This window comes from Neolamprologus multifasciatus, chromosome 6 (assembly GCF_963576455.1).
Source record: "Neolamprologus multifasciatus chromosome 6, fNeoMul1.2, whole genome shotgun sequence".
NCBI classification, from domain to species: Eukaryota; Metazoa; Chordata; class Actinopteri; order Cichliformes; family Cichlidae; genus Neolamprologus; species Neolamprologus multifasciatus.
Window position 1 is genome coordinate 327,501 of NC_140444.1, and position 16,535 is coordinate 344,035.

Below are 16,535 nucleotides of genomic sequence, written 5' to 3' on the forward strand. Positions count from 1 at the left end.
CGTGTCGTCGTCAGACTCCTCGCTGTCCACAGCTTTGCTCTCCTTGTGACCCGGCGGCTCTCTGGTCCAGATCATCAGCGCCGTATCAGCCCCGCCCACTGTCAGCAGCACGGTGTCATCGTTGGACCAGCGGACATTGGTCACGTTGGAGCTGTGACCCACATACTTCTTAAACTTGGCAAACTGGCCCTGAGGTCAGAGGTCAGAGGTTAAGATGAACAGAGCCTTTGAAAGTAGACGTGTTGAGACGTGGCGTGGACTCCTCGCTCACCCTGGACGGGAAGCTGAAGAGTTTGAGGAAGCCGAAGTCGTCTCCGGTGGCCAGCAGTTTGCGGTCTTTGGTGAGCGAGGCGGCGTTCACGAAGCTGAGCGTCGGCCATATCCCCTCACAGGTGGGACCGAAAACGGACGTCCAGCTCGCCCATTCCAGCTTCTCGAACTGAAACAGAAACAGGGCGTGACCTCTGCACTTCAGGCGAACCTCACCAGAGCTGTCGCCGCGCTCCTGACCTCGGCCACGCTGATGTTCTGTCGGCGTCCTCGCGGCGCCTCAAAGAACAGGTGCTCTTTGGCTCCGGTGTTCACCTGCAGCAGCTTACCTGTAGAGGTAACACATGAGAGTCTAAAGCTGCAGCCTGCTGTTAACGGAAAGTGTCCTGAAGGTGGCGCCGCAGCACAGGTGAGTCTCACCTCGGGAGTCCCAGTCGATGTGAGTGACGTAGCTTCTGGCTCCTTTGCAGATGCCGACTCTCTTGCTGGTCAGGACGTTGTAGATGTCCACAAAAGAGTCGTGCGAGGCCACAGCCAGGTACTTCCCCGCATCTGAAACACACCTGACTCGTCAGCGACCCACCAGTGACCTTCGCCCTGTGCCACACCTGCGTGCTGAGTTCAGGTACCTTGGGAGAAGCGGATGTCTGAGATGAGCTCTCTGCGATGGTGAAACGTCACCATGTCTTCCAGCGTGTCAGCGTTCACCACCAGGAAGCTGCCGTCGTTTAGGCCGACCGCCAGCGCTTTCCCGTCCGGAGAGAAGGCACAGCACCGCCCACCTGACAGGAAACACAGCACAGGTAAGGTTTGAGAGCACGCCAAGCTTTCACATTTGCTCGTCTCACCTTTCTTGAGCTTGCGCACAGCCACCATGCGGTGATTGGCCGACAGCTCCCAGATCCTCAGAGTTTTGTCGTCACTGACGGTGGCACAGACAGGAAGTAGAGGGTGTGCCGCCAAACCCCACACCTCGCCCTCCATGTGACCCTGGCACACACAGGTGTGAGGTGTACAGGTGACCGTGTCAGTGCACTGTAGCGATTCGAGCAGCCCGTGACGGATCGGTAACGTTAACTTACCTGCACCAGCAGCGTCATGGGGCCGCTCTTATCGATCTCCAGGATCTCGCCGTTCTTGGTGCCCAGCAGGATGTGACCGTGGCCCAGCGTGATGGCTCTGATGGACGGGTTGTCCTCCAGCAGCAGCCCTGCTCACAAAACACGACCCATCACCTTCAGGCGCTCTCGCCGTTCAAAAACACCCCGATGCTGGCGTCCCCTACCTTTAGAGGACGGAGACAGGGCGGCCCGCTTGATGGCGTACGTTTTCAAACATCTCTCAAACATGTCGTCCCAAAGCTCCACGATGCCGTCTTTCCCCCCCGTCACAAAACCCTGGACACAGGAAGCAGAAATATAAACAAGTCTGCGGTTATGATTTTATTTTGAAAGGATCGTTGTCATGCTTCCGGGTCACCAGTGTTTTTGAGTTCTGGTGTTACTTTGTATCCATGTTCTCGGTTCATTAGATTGTGTGTCTTCGTCCCCTTTCCTGTTCCCTCCTCCTCACGTTTCTCCTCCCCAGCCTGTCATGTCTCCCCCCTCTCTCTCTCTCTGTGTCTCGACCCCCTTCACTGCCCCCCCCTCGTTAGCTCGTTTCCCTGAGCGTTCTCCCCTGTCAGCTCCCATGCCATGTGGTGCGAGTGCTTCCTGTTTTACTTTGATAGTCTCCTGTCTGCATCACGTGTCCCTGCCTCGTTACCAGTGTTGGTCAAGTTACTTGAAAAAAGTAATCAGTAACTAATTACTGATTACTTCCCCAAAAAAGTAATCCTCTTACTTTACTGATTACTTATTTTCAAAAGTAATTAATTACTTAGTTACTTTTTAAAAACACGATTTACAACCTGAATAGGTGATAAAGTGATAGATCTTTCAGCCCAATTCTACTTTTTCTGCATAATCATCATACAAAATGTAATCAAATGGAAAAGTCTCTTTTTAAAACTTGTTTTATTAGTTTTAATCTTTTAACTTTATGCATCAAGCAAACATTTAATTATCTGCAACATTCTCTGACTGGAAGAAATTAGTTTAACATTTAAACCTATTTTCTGCACATTCCAGCACATAAAATAAAATATACATATATATATATATATATGTATATGTGTGTGTGTGTGTGTGTGTGTATATGTATATATGTATATTTGTGTTTACACTCAGTCTTTCAAATAGATGCAAGTAAAACACAGCAGAAAATAAATAAAGTCAAAGACTAGCGGTCCTGTTGCTCTATTTTCACCTGTAAAGCAGGAGTGGGGTAGGCGGAGGGTTACCCTGGTGCAGGTGTGCAGCGGTCAGTGGAAGAATCCGCGAGTTTCTCTGTGAGTTTCCCATTACGTCGTAGCTACTCAGTGCTTGTTTGGAAGTTTAGGGTTTTTTCGCTGTAAAAAGAAGTTTTCTTCCCACGCACAACGGACACTAATGTTTTTGTCACTTTTTATGGAATCAAACTCAAAGTAAGGTCAGTACTTCCACGCTTTAAACGCTGCACGCTCATACTCTCTCTGCACTCGATATATGATCCATTGTTGATCTGCACACAGCTGTTGTCACGAACGTCGCACTCGCTTACGTCACTGTCATGAGACATTCTCGCAAAAAAATCACAGTTTTAGTAACGCAGTAACGCAGCGTTCCTACGGGAAAGTAACGGTAATCTAATTACAGTTTTTGCAATAGTAATCCCTTACTTTACTCATTACTTGAAAAAAGTAATCGGATTACGCATTACTCAGATCACCTTCGGCTGAGTTTCCTCCTGCGTGTTTAGTTTCTGCATCTCTGCAGCATAAAGCTGTGTTTTGAGTTGCTCCTCTGCTGCCTGCAGCCACTTCTTGACAATCATCTTCAATCATCAATCAATCATGTAAAAGATCATTTTTCTCCATGAGTGCTGCTCGTGTTACTCCACCCTGCTACAGACTCCACCCTCCTCCACTTTAGATAAGCATGAAGCGTCACCTTGTCCAGGGAGCACATGGCGAACACGGGGCCGTCGTGGGCTTTGATGGTCTTGATCAGCATCGTGTCTCTCCAGATGTAAACGTCTCCGTTCGTGGCTCCGGAGAAAACGAGGTCCTCGGATCGACCGTAACATGCCGACATCATCGTCTCCTGTTTCCCCAGGTTCCCGAAAATCCCGCGTTTGAAGGTCAGACCGCCGCCTGCGGGACGGGAACGGATGTTTACGAGCATCCATTTAAAAAGAAACGTTTTAAATAGGGATGCAACGATACCAATTTTTTCAAACCGATACGATACCGATACTTGGATCTGAGTACTTGCTGATACAGAGTACAAAAAACGATACTTCTACCACACACACACACACACACACACACACACACATAAATACAATGAATTGGAAGACAGATTTTATTTTATTCTCTGCCGATAAAAAATAAAATCTTAATGAAAATGACCTCAGAAAAATTTGAAGTGAAAAATAAGCACTTCTGTTAAATTATTGCAGAGTCTCCACATTGTAATTTTACAAAATATCACTGAACTATTGGCACTGTCTCGAGCTTTCAGAATAATAAATAAACACTTCTGTTTGGAATAAAATAAATACAAATTAGGTTTGAGAATAAAATAAACTTTTAAATTATTGCAGAGTGTCCATGTTGTAAACAAACAAACAAAATAATTATTATTAAATAAATAATAAAATATAAAAAATTATAAAATAAATAAATAAAATAATAATTGTCCCCCTAGTGGCCAATCTAAAAAACTACAACAGAAATGACAATCCACCCTCTGATTAATGAAATAAGTTGGTATCGGTTAACTTTTACGAGTATGAGTACACACACATTTTACAGTATCGGCCCCGATACCTGATACCAGTATCGGTATCGGTGCATCCCTAGTTTTAAAGTTCACGTTTTATCAGAGCGTGAATAAAACCAGCACATGTGGGACAGCCCCATGTGGCCCCTCCTACCTCGCTGAGCTGAAGTGTGGATGCGTGTCAGGTGAGTTCCAGGTAAACGACGCCTACCTGAATGCTGCCAGAACTTGATGTGTTTCATGCCCACGGTCACCAGCTTGTCCATCCTGAAAGGATTGCTCTTCACCACGAAGATCTTGTCTTTATGACCCCTGCAGACACACGAGACACATTTCCCTCTGCACAGGAAGCACGGCGAGAAACTTACAAAAGCACGAGCTGCCTTAATCCAGGTGTGTTTACCTGGCCTTGGCTAGTCTCTCTCCTTTCTTCCAGTCCCAGATGATGATGGAGTGAAATTCATCGAATCCCACTGAGATCAAACTCTTCCCGTCAGCTGAGAAGCACCAAGAGAGGAGTTACGTCAGAGAACAGAAGGAAGGAACAGCGTTGTCTACCTGAGCGAACCCGCTGAGCTACGATACAGGTGAGGGCTGCACGGCGTGCAGTCGGCTCACCTGTGAACTCCAGAGCACACACTCCCCTGCTGTGGTGTCCTTTGAGCAGCGACAGACACTTCAGGGTCTGGATGTCCCACACGTGTATGGCCGGGTCTCTGCCCACCTGTACACGGGAACAGCCAATCAGAAACAGTCTCAGTCTCGGAAACGCGACGCGCCGCGATCGGCCAGGCATACCTGTGCCGAGGCCACGTAGTCTTTGAGCGGGTGGACGGCGAGGCTGAGGATGTCGTCGTCGTGCCCGAGGTAAAACCTCTGGCTGTGCTGCAGCCGGTTGTAGACGACGGCGACGGCGGCCACGTGGTACACCACCTCTCCCGCCTGACTGTAGAACAGGTTGTTACGGCAGTCGAAGCCCCGGTACCTGCAAACAGGAAGCAGCACAAACGGAGGTTTATTTACAGCATTTACTCACGAGACCAGATCCACGTCTGATGTTTACCCGTGAACAAACTGCAGACGAAGCCCCTCCTCAGGCGCCTTCTGCCGCTTCAGGGAACCAATCAGCTTCTTCTTGAGTTGTGGCAGGTCCTCCTTATACACCTGCAGACAGAGACAGGTGAGTCAGACGGCTTGTTGACTGCAGGTGGGAGCGTTTGTTTCCCAGTCACCTGACGTTCGTAGCTGGTCTGAGCTTCCTGTTCGATGTCCGAGTCGAGCTCCGGCACATCTGACACGTCTGAGTCCGACTCGCCGCTGTTGGAGTCGGCGTAACCCTCTGAAGACACGGGTGAAAAAGATGAGTCGGCGATAAGCAGAGGTGACGCTGAAAAACTAGTTCCTGCATTTATTACTTCCAGGCTGGACGACTGTAATTCATTATTATCAGGAAGTCCTAAAAACTCCCTGAAAAGCCTTCAGTTAATCCAAAATGCTGCAGCAAGAGTCCTGACAGGGACTAGAAAGAGAGAGCAGATTTCTCCTGTTTTGGCTTCCTGTTAAATCCAGAATTCAAAATCCTGCTCCTCACATACAAGGTCTTAAATAATCAGGCCCCATCTTATCTTAATGACCTTGTAGTACCATATCACCCTATTAGAGCACTTCGCTCTCGCTCTGCAGGCCTACTTGTTGTTCCTAGAGTATTTAAAAGTAGAATGGGAGGCAGAGCCTTCAGTTTTCAGGCCCCTCTTCTGTGGAACCAGCTTCCAGTTTGGATTCAGGAGACAGACACTATCTCTACTTTCAAGATTAGGCTTAAAACTTTCCTTTTTGCTAAAGCATATAGTTAGGGCTGGACCAGGTGACCCTGAATCCTCCCTTAGTTATGCTGCAATAGGCTGCCGGGGGATTCCCATGATGCACTGGGTGTTTCTCCTTCACTCACTATGTGTTAACAGACCTCTCTGCATTGAATCATATCTGTTATTAACCTCTGTCTCTCTTCCACAGCATGTCTTTATCCTGTCCCTCCCTGAGCCTGGTTCTGCTGGAGGTTTCTTCCTGTTAAAAGGGAGTTTTTCCTTCCCACTGTCACCAAAGTGCTGCTCATAGGGGGTCATATGATTGTTGGGCTTTTCTCTGTATCTATGAAGCGGCTTGAGGCGACTTTTGTTGTGATTTGGCGCTATATAAATAAAATTGAATTGAATTGAAGTTAGCTTGAGTTTCAAATGGAGAAGGCGTGAGGCGGGACAAGAACAGTGGTTTGGATCATTATGAATAATCTGCAGCTGCAGGAGGAGACTGTATTTGAAGACCTGATTCTTACGGTGCGTTCACACCGAACGCGATAGAAGCGACCAAAAAGCGCAGACTCCCCTGGCTGGTCGCACATTCGCACCTCGAAGCGTGTCCAAAGCAAACTGGTCGCGCTTTAAAATATGCAAAAGTGAAGCGGAAATGTGGGAGGAAGTAGTGCCAGATGGTATGTTTGCAAGATGGCAGCTGTCGATGTAGCGTTTGAAGAGAGTCTCTCCCTTCTCTGTTTACTGTGGCGAGCAGAGCAGCGGCGTGATTGGACGCGATGGTTATCAAAACCAAACGTGATCAACTTGGAAAGCGCAGGAGACACGACGCGGGGAGGTTTGTCAATCAGGCTGCAGAATGCAAAGCTGTACAAACGCGATGTGACGATGAAGAGCGGGACCACTGTGTGCTGTTTATAAACAACAACATGCAGAAATTAACTGCCTACATTAATTCATGTAAACGAGCAGCTGGTGTCGTACAGCTCCGGTGGTTGGCTACGGCGTTGATGAGCCTTTCCTCCATATTTAATGAAGAATGAAGGGCTTTGGCTGGACCTGCCCCTCTGAACCAGGGCAGAGCATCACGTCACCAGGCTCCTGATTGGAGTTCAGATTTTTCCAACTCGAGTGGTGGACGCGATAAGTGCGAATGCACAAACTGCAGCTGCAGCACGTATTTTCCATCGCATCAGTCGCACTAATTGTTCGCGCATCAGGCAGAAAAGACCTGCAACAGTTTGCTCAATTTGTTGATTTAGTTTAACTGCTGAAACGTTTCTGGGAGGTCGGCGCCGTCACCATCTGTGACTAAAGGTAAGCTCTGCGTCACCTTGTAGGAGGGGCTCCAGAACACCGTTCATCACGCCTTCGGGCAGGAACCTCCACTGGAAGACGGCGTGGTCGGCACCACCGGTGCTGATGACCCACTGCAGATCGCTGGACCAGCGGACGTTGGTCACATGGGCGGAGTGACCAATGTACTTCTTAAATTTGGCCCCTGTGTGATAGAAACACAAGAATAAGAACGCACGACTCCAGAAACGCCTGTAACTCCGCGTCCAATGACTCAGACGACCTCAGAGCTCCACCCCTCAGCCGGACTCTGTGGGTCGGCATGCATCACTCACCTTTCTTCAAGCAGGGGAACCTGAAGAGCTTGACGAGGCCGAGGTCATCGCCGGCCACCAGCACAGCGCTGCTGTAGTTGGCGTCCACGGAGTTTACGTTGGTGGCGTTGGAGTATTTGACCCAGATGCCGTTGACCTCCGGCCCAACGACGCCGGTCCACGTCATCCAGTGAATCCCTTTCGCCTCCTCTTTAGGAACCAGCTTTCCCGCTGCAGGGAAAGGAAGCAGGTAAGACCCCACAGCTGGTCCCAGGTGAGGACAGGTGAGCTCCACCTCGTGTCGTCTTTGGGACATGTTTGTCCCGAGGACCACAGCTGTGGAAACCGCGAGGACATCATGAGTCTCAGGTGTTCTGTGTACCTGGCATCCTGTAGAAGAGCCGCTCCCCGGCGCCGTCATTGGTCTGCAGGAAGCGGCTGTCGACCGACCAGTCCAGGTGGGTGATGAAGGAGGCGGAGCGGCTGCACTCGCCCACCTTCTTGTAGCGCTGTGCGACGGCGTACACGTCCACCATCCCGTCATTGGACCCGACCGCCAGGAAGGAACCATCCGGAGAAAACTTCAGCTCATGGATCACTTCCTTCCTGTCCTTGATGTGCACGACCTCTGTCATGTCCCTGCACAAACACACGCATCAGCACGCCTCGCTACCCCGAGCACGGATGGTAAACCACCATCTTAGCCTTTTGACCCCGCCCATTTCTAAGAACCACAGCAGCACACGCCAATTACGTTTAACCTGCTTACAGACCGCTGTCACATAGCAGGAAGTGGTCGTTATCACAAAGAGGACCCGACTGTGATCAGCGGGTCCATCACCTGTGACCGTTACCGTAGAGATTCAGGAAGCGCGAGGCCGCCAACAGTTTAATTTGAGGCGATAACACACCTGTACACAATCTTATCGACAGGTAAGAGAGGTCACCTGACACGCAGCACCGTGAACGAGCCATCCTTCATGCCCAGAGCGAGCTGAGAACCGTCGTTGTTGAGGGAAACGCTTCGAACCGACTCCTCCATGTTGCAGCGAGCCAGCAGCGTGTGGTCAGGAAGGCTCCAGAGCCTGAGACACAGGTGAGCACAGGTTAGGAGAACACCAGGTGAGCGAGGGCGTGAGCAGCCTGCGGTGCAGTCGGACCGACCTCACGGAGCGGTCGTCGCTCCCGGTGACGGCGACGGGCTGTTTGGGATGCACGTCCAGCGCCCACAGCTCGCCCTCGCTGTGACCCTGCATCAGTAGAACCGGTTTGTCCCGGTCTCGGACCATCACCTCGAAGATTTCACTGTCCTGAGTCCCGGCCAGGATCCGGTCGGCCTTCCAGCACACGCTGCGGATCGACAGACCTGAGACAGGAAACAGGAAACTCTGGGACGGGCGCCACCGATCACAGAACATTTAACAGGAACAGGAGCTGGACACGTTGCTACGTCTCAGATCGATACTGTAACACAAAGATCCATCAGTAAGCTTCAACGTGTCCAGAGCTCTGCTGCCCGTTAGGGCTGGGTATCGTCACTGATTTCTAGGATCGATTCAATTCCGATTCACAAGGTCCCAAATCGATTCGATCCACGATTCAATTTGATTCGATTTGAATCTGGGAAATTTTGACAGTCAGAAATATTATAATTCAGATCAGTACATTTACATATTTTTGTATCTATAAAAAGGAAGCTGACACTTTCCAGACTTTATCAAAGGTGTGAGCGTCACAGCAGAGGCCTTTGTGTCAAAGCAGCTGAAGATAAAACACAGAAACACATGAAGGTGATTTTCCTGTTCTGGATTTTATAAAAATATTCTGCAGTAGATCAAAAACAAAAGAAAACCATTAATCAACACATGAACATTACCTCTGAAGTTACAGCAGTTTTATTAGAGACACGGCGTTTTGCATTTTGAATAATTTTAGAAAGTTTAAATTTGTTCAGTATTGAACGGCAGAAATTAGGTTTTCTTTTCAGAAGTATATAAAACAAAAAAAACGTCGGCCGACAGCGCTGTAAACAAAGGTAGACTTGTGCGTAACAAGCAGAGAGAGAGAGAGAGAGAGAGAGCTGTGCATCGTGGTCGAAGCAAAACAGTAAAAGTCAGAGTGAGTTCATGACGATGTTTATGTGAAGCGTAGTTTGGATCTTCTTTTGCTGCTGGTTCGGTCAATATTGTTTGGAGAGACATCAAACTAACAGCTTTAGAATCAGCGCATAAAGGGCGTGAACACAAAGCTCGACCCGCCCACAGATCAGAATCAGCGAGCTGTCGGCTTTCAGCCCCGACTGTGAGAAAGGCGACATCTCACTGACTCTGATCGGCGGGTCGAGCTGTGTGTTTAAGTCTTTGTGCAGAATCCGTGTTCCTGCTCTCATTTACTGTTTTAGCTGTTTGGTGGTTGTTGAAGTTTTGTGAGATTTCACCAGAGATTCTGACATTTCGGGCAAAATAAATTTATATTTAAAAATTGATTCAGGATTTTAATGAATCGATATCACGTAATCCAAGCCAGAATCGACTTTAATCGATAAATCGATTATAAAAACCCACCCCTACTGCCCGTGTTATCACGAGACTCCCTCTACCATCGCAGCACGCCGATCCTGAAGCAGCTTCACTGCTCCCGGTCAAATCTCCCATTCATTTTAAAATACTCCTCCATACATTTAAGGCATACCTCTCTTTCCTTTCCTTCCTCTTGTCTTTTTTTTTTTTTTTGGGGGGGACTTTTAGTCGCTCTGCCCCTTGACCTCACTTCATTCCCTTTTTTCAAGTCCAACCTCAAAACCCACCCATGTAAAACTGCATATAAATCATGATCTTAAAGTTTTATCTGCTTATTATTGTGCATATTTCACGTTTTTATGCCTGTTTATTTGCTGCACCTGTGTCCTTGGGTGTTTTCAAAGGCACTTTTAAATAACATGCACTATTATTATTATTAATAATAATAAATGTGATCACGTGTGTGATTCGGCGTCTCTGCCAGAGCCAGGTGAGCAGCAGGTCAGACTCAGATAGATTCACTTCCTGTGAAGCACTGACGACTTTTTTGCCGCTGTGGTTGATCAAATACAAAACCAAAGCAGAGGTGACCCTGAGTGACCCCTGAGTGACCCCGGTGTGACAGAGGGGACCAGATCAGACCTTTGTAGCCTTGCTCCGCCTCCCTCAGGTCGATCTTCGTGATGGGTTTGAAGTCCACGTCCCACAGTCTGATGCAGCCGTCTCGCCCTCCGGTGGCGAAGCCTTCCTCACAGGCGTGCATGCTGAAGATCCCCGCCTGCAGAAGAACAGCACATTTCCCATCAGCCCCTTCCCAGCAGGTGCAGCTGTGGGTTAATCACCTGCTCGGGGTTAGGTCGCCATGTTTTATCCTCACGTTACCTGGAGGAGAAATCTGTTCATGTTTTCCATCAGGGTGGATGCTCTCGAGCTCCACCTGTGTGTGTGTGTGTGTGTGTGTGTACCCCGTGTGCAGCCTGTACGGTCCTCATCAGCGTGATTCCTCGCCACACGTAAACGTCCCCGTTCAGAGCGCCGGAGTACGTGAGCTCGTCTTTGGCCGCAGAGACGCACAGGATGGTCTGCAGGTCGCCCGTTTTCCCAAAGATCCCTCGTTTCGGAGTCAGAGCGTTCCCACACAGAGTCCAAAACTACGCACACGGGACACAGAGAGGGCGCAGATTAGCACAGGAGGTGGTGCTGAGTAGGTTATCGATGGCGAGCAGTAGCAGGACCATTTCAACACCACACAGGACCGTGCAAAAGTCTTGAGCCCCCTTCTTTATATGTTGCAGGAAAATAAGAAGCTGAGACCCTGAATCCTCCCTTAGTGATGCTGCAATAGGCTGCGGGGGATTCCCATGATGCACTGGGTGTTTCTCCTTCACTCACTATGTGTTAACAGACCTCTCTGCACTGAATCATATCTGTTATTAACCTCTGTCTCTCTTCCACAGCATGTCTTTATCCTGTCAACACCTGAACGTTACCTGATGCTGCTGACGTGAAGTCAGAGTGAGGAGCAGCTCAAGACTTTTGCACAGCTCTGTACGTGACAGAGGTCAAAATCATGGTTTAAACGTCTCCTGTACTCTCAGCCGCACATCGTCCACTGCAGGCGGGACGATGTGCGGCTGATCCCGGCACCCACAGCTGCGTCACGTGACCACCCAGGTGCTACCTTGATGTGCTTGACTCCGCAGCTGACCAGCCGGCCGGCCTGGAACGGATCCCAGCACACGTCGAAGATCTGCGGGAAGAGCGAGAGCAGCGTTACTCCTCAGGTACGCCTGCAGGTAAACGCGTGTGCGGCGGCACGTACTCTGTCCGAGTGTCCGGTGGCCGTGGCGAGGACGCGCCCTCTTCTCCAGTCCCAGACGCACACCGTGTTCTTGGCATCCAGGCCGACCGAGGCCAGTCGCTATGGCAACAGAAACAAGGAGGGAACGTGATTGGATGATACCTTTACGATGAAACGAAAAGGTGACCCACTCGCCTTCGCCTCACTTCCTGTCACATCTCCTGCTCTGGCCGCGCGCGTTCACACTAAACATGGAGCTCCGACTAACGAGCTCAGTGTTTGCAGTAATCTCTGAACAGTATGATGTCACAGAGAGGCCCCAAAAGCCCCGCCCACTTGCTTGTGTCTGTTGATGAGGTGCAGCCAATGACAGGAAAGTTATCTTAGAGCAGGAGGAGCTAAAGCAGCTGGTGTCAGACACAGGAGGATTATTCTGAGGCGTGACTCATACAAAGCTGCTGATAAAGTTTCAATTCAAAATCAAAGATTTCATTTTTTAATTGTTAAAACTTTAATCTGAGACGGGCGGTTAGCGTGTCGGTGACGTCGTTACCTGTCCGTCAGCATCGAAGGCGAGACAGGCCACTCCGTGGGTGTGCACGTCCCGCAGGATGGAGACCGTCTGCATGGCGTACGTGTCCCAGATACAGATGTACGGGTCCTTCCCCACCTGACCTGTCGCCACCTGGACCTTATCAGGATGCATGGCCAGACTGAGAAAGGAAGAAGAAGAAGTCAGCAGCTCTGACACCGACGTCCATCACAGCGACCGACGGCTGAGCTCGGCTTCCTGTCTCCACACCGCGACCTCATCACTAGGGCTGACCTCGCAGCTGCTGATGAAGCTTTTAATCGTTCAGCGCCACCCGGCCATCTGTGAGGGGGGGGCGGACACGCAACAGCGCACACGTGTGTTCGCCAACACGCCTCAGGGCTGGTGGAAGTAAGCGCTTAATGCTGGTTTTTGTGATGTTACAGACATGCAGTGGCTTTCTGTTTTTAAAGGTCCAATCAGAGAGTCCCATTAAAACAGCTGAACTGGGCGTGAGCGCCCCCTGTCTGCAGAGCATCACAAACACTGAAGGAACCTAAAAACAGACAGAAAGGACGTTCTGACCTGTGTTAAAGCTGAAACAAAATGCTGAGCAGCAGGAAGTCAGGACGAGTTTAAGCACACGTGTCGCTTCGGATCCCGTGAACACTGACAAAGTGCTGCAGGGCAGCTGACACAACAGTTTTCTCCTGGAGATCGCAGCTATCAAAGGTTCCACACTCACATGATGACTGTGGCAGATTCTCTTTTGTAAATTAATTAATCTTTATTTTAATCCTGAACCCGACTGTGCATCAAACATCTGTCAGCCCACGAGCAGACCCACACAATCCTCCGTTATATCACCGAGAACGAGCAAAATTCACAAAATACGTTTCAGTTTGCGTCAGTCACGCCTAAAACCTGAGACAGGAAACCGTCACTCAGGTGTTCACGGAGCTCACATATCAGCTCCTTTTCTCACAGACTTCTATATAAATTGGGCCAGAGGAGTCGCCCCCTGCTGGATGTTCGAGAGAATGCCATTCTAAGTATTTATGTCCACTTTCCATCCTCAGACTAGCTTCAGAAACCCTTTCCGGCTCCTCCAGGGGTACACCAAGATGTTCCCAAACCAGCCGAGATGCCAGGGATCTGCCCCGGGGCCTCCAGGTGACACACCTCCCCAGGAGGGTCCAGACTCCTCTCTACTCTGAGCTCTACCTGAAGCACCGAACCCTCACAGCCTCTCTAGTCTAGACACCTTCAGAGGGAGCTTGTGGTCACAGGTGAGCACAAGTACGTAGATCTAGCAGTAAACAGATCGCTTCACTTTCAGTTCATCTGTCGACCTCCTGCTCCACCCTGGGAAACCTAAACTCCTCCTCCAGCCGATGACCAGGACCTCTGTGAGCAGGAGGTCATGTGAGGGAGAACCGAAACGAGGTCCAGAAACCATCGAAGCCAAAATCCTTCATCATCTGTATCCGCTTTCAGATACTGTCATCTCTGACAGAAATGAGACCAGAATGTTAAGGTGAACCCAACAGCATACCCCGCACTCCTGAAGCGGCCCCTGTAGGACACCCCGCACTCCTGAAGCGCCCCCTGTAGGACACCCCGCAGAATGCGGTCAAATCAGCTGGACAAACTGCTCAAGAAGTCCAAGAGCTGTTCTGCAACCTGAGCGAGAACCACACCGTCTCCTGAATCCGAGGTTCTAACTGAACATTCTCTGGACGTTGAATCCAGCAGCTGATGGACCAACCTTTACATCCTAAAACCCGCCTGCATGGCGTCAGAGTTCACCAGCACAGGGTTCCTCCTCACCTGATGATGTCATCGTTGTGTCCCAGGTAGAACTTCTGTGTGTGCTCTCTGGTGTTGAAGACCACGCCCACCCCGGCCACGAAGTACACCACTTCTTTCCCAGCTGTGTAGTACAGGTTGTTTCGGCACTGGTGGCCCCGGTAACCGTGGATCCACTCCAGCCTCAGCTGGCAGCGCGGCGCCGTTTTATCCGACATGTCTGCTCAAACCTGCAAACTCGAACATCCACAGAAAAGCCGTCTGAGAGAAATGATCATCTGCTGGAGCCGCTAACGCTGCCAGGAACTGCCGTCCATCCCTGTAGTCTCTTTGCCTACACTTCCCATGATTCCAGAGGCAGCTTTGGCACTCACTAATGTGTCAGCAGGGAGGTTGTAAGGGTCTTCTTCTGCGCTTTCCACAGTAACAATCCCGAGTGGAGTCAGAAAAACCTCTGACACACCTGCTCACCTGCAGACTGGCTCAGGTGGATTTTATGATGATGAAACCTGAACGACTGTGAATAAACTGAGTGCTGCTGAGATAAAATCAATGTTTGCTAAATTCAGACGACCTGAGACAAAATCACAGAATTTCAGAATCATGAAGAGAAATTCAGCTGATGAAAATTCAACAGTGAGTTTGTGTATTTTAACAAAATAAAAGGCGGCGGTCTAAACCCTGACGTCTCCAGCTTCCGTGTCCGACCTCAGAGACACTCCCGGAAATTCAACTTCGAGCTGTTTGTGGGCGTTTTAACTCCGACCCGCAGCACACAGACCGGACCGGGTCACCGTTAGCGGCTCCTCCCGGCCTCCGTCCGTCAGGCGCAGATTTAAATCACAGCAAATCCTCCGCCGTCTGCGCCGATCCGCAGATTACTGCGCACATCTACCCGCGACCGTCCGCACCCGCCCGCACCGGCGGTCCTGCTCGGGCACCGGTCACCAGCAGCCCTAAAACCGTGAAAAACGGCGACCCGAGAACGGAGCGCTAACGGGACCGCCGAAAGCATCAAGCCGGAAACCGTGAAACCCCGTGCTTCCCGCGGTCACCTTCAAAATAAAAGCATCAGATACATAGCATCGCATTTATCGCATCATTCATCGCAGGATTGGAGCAAACACGAGCTCTTCTCCCCGTTTGTGACGAAGAGACACAAAAATAACGAATAACACCTGAGAGGTCATGACGTCACACATGCTTCAGCTTCTTATCTCACGATGAGGGCTTACGTCTTTCTTAAAAACCTTTCATTTATTTACGCCCTCATTCACTTCACCTTTAGTATAGCTTAAATATGTAATGTCTTTGTGACGTTTACAGTCAGACGTCATCAGATGCTGAGAGGAAGTCAGACTAATCTGAAAGCAAAAATAAAAGGAAGCTAGTTTCTCCTTTATGTGGTTCAATACACCGCAATGACCCAACAGACACCAGTCCTCAACCAGCAGCTCCCAGACCATGGACAACCTCGTCTGGTCTGAGGTCACCTGGAGGTCACCACCTGAAACTTGGTCAGCAGCGTGCGCATGCAGCCGATGTGCAGGTGCGAGTCCAATCACGTGACTGCAGCTCATGCAGTAGTTCTGCAGCCCTCGACAGGGAGGCGTGCACATCAGCACCTTTTAAAAATATCTCACAGTTTCATCCAGTTATGAATTTGTTTATTCACAACATAAAGACTTTTATTTTTTAATCTTTTATCCCTGAAAAAACCTTTACCTGCACAGACATCTAAATGTTTGTAGGAAAACACAGCTGTACTTTAAACTCAGTGTGAACCAGCGCTCACAAGTGTGCTGAGGATTAAGGCCCGCAGTTTTCTGCACGCAGGCGCAGTGAGTAGTGACCTGCTCTTCCGTTTTTCTCCGTGATGAACAAACACCTCTGAACTCTCTGCACGCTTTCTAAACACTTCTCTACCCTAAAACAGTTTGCGCATGCGCAGGACGGTAGTAAATCTAACGCTTAATCCGATTTTTTTTTCCAGAATCCTCCGTTTTCTTTTGAAGGTCCCAGCTTCCGGTTTCCCTCGCGGACACCTCCGCGAGCTTCCCGCCTCTGAGCAGGTAGTCTGATTCAGCGTACAGCCGCAGTGCATGCTGGGGGTTGTAGTGTTTTTAACTAGCAGCTCACTGCATCCATGCCACGTTAGGTGAGATTTACCTGAACCCTCCAATGAGCGTCGTCACTGGGCAGGAAGTATACCTGTAACTCACCTGTCTGCTCCAACACCTGCAGGACACAACCAATGAAAACTTCAGTGGACCTGGAGATTTAAAAAGGGACCGCCCCCAGCACTAAACCAGGGACCAGCCCC

General features: G+C 49.8%; 1 protein-coding gene across 7 annotated transcripts in view; it reads right to left on the reverse strand.

Annotated features, from left to right (window-relative positions):
* LOC146516026 (echinoderm microtubule-associated protein-like 6) overlaps positions 1–16,528 on the reverse strand; it is a 27,680-nt gene extending 11,152 nt beyond the window's left edge. For 4 of the 7 annotated variants that reach the window (XM_085162424.1, XM_085162423.1, XM_085162422.1 and 1 more), the window contains exons 1-25: positions 14,234–16,528; positions 12,425–12,584; positions 11,893–11,991; positions 11,752–11,820; positions 11,036–11,221; positions 10,713–10,848; positions 8,716–8,917; positions 8,499–8,636; positions 7,934–8,190; positions 7,573–7,782; positions 7,275–7,442; positions 5,366–5,472; positions 5,197–5,297; positions 4,932–5,118; positions 4,752–4,857; positions 4,537–4,630; positions 4,345–4,445; positions 3,300–3,502; positions 1,556–1,667; positions 1,353–1,480; positions 900–1,260; positions 691–822; positions 511–599; positions 272–439; positions 1–189 (exon numbers count right to left, since the gene is read on the reverse strand). The exon at positions 1–189 is cut by the window's left edge and continues 13 nt beyond it. In XM_085162424.1, the coding sequence (XP_085018550.1) occupies positions 1–189; positions 272–439; positions 511–599; positions 691–822; positions 900–1,260; positions 1,353–1,480; positions 1,556–1,667; positions 3,300–3,502; positions 4,345–4,445; positions 4,537–4,630; positions 4,752–4,857; positions 4,932–5,118; positions 5,197–5,297; positions 5,366–5,472; positions 7,275–7,442; positions 7,573–7,782; positions 7,934–8,190; positions 8,499–8,636; positions 8,716–8,917; positions 10,713–10,848; positions 11,036–11,221; positions 11,752–11,820; positions 11,893–11,991; positions 12,425–12,584; positions 14,234–14,430 (3,900 nt within the window). In that variant the 5' untranslated portion in view covers positions 14,431–16,528. The remainder of the gene's footprint in view (positions 190–271; positions 440–510; positions 600–690; positions 823–899; positions 1,261–1,352; positions 1,481–1,555; positions 1,668–3,299; positions 3,503–4,344; positions 4,446–4,536; positions 4,631–4,751; positions 4,858–4,931; positions 5,119–5,196; positions 5,298–5,365; positions 5,473–7,274; positions 7,443–7,572; positions 7,783–7,933; positions 8,191–8,498; positions 8,637–8,715; positions 8,918–10,712; positions 10,849–11,035; positions 11,222–11,751; positions 11,821–11,892; positions 11,992–12,424; positions 12,585–14,233) is intronic. The other 3 variants (XM_085162427.1, XM_085162426.1, XM_085162425.1) reach the window with 1 other exon arrangement.
* Between the last annotated feature and the right edge of the window lie 7 nt (positions 16,529–16,535).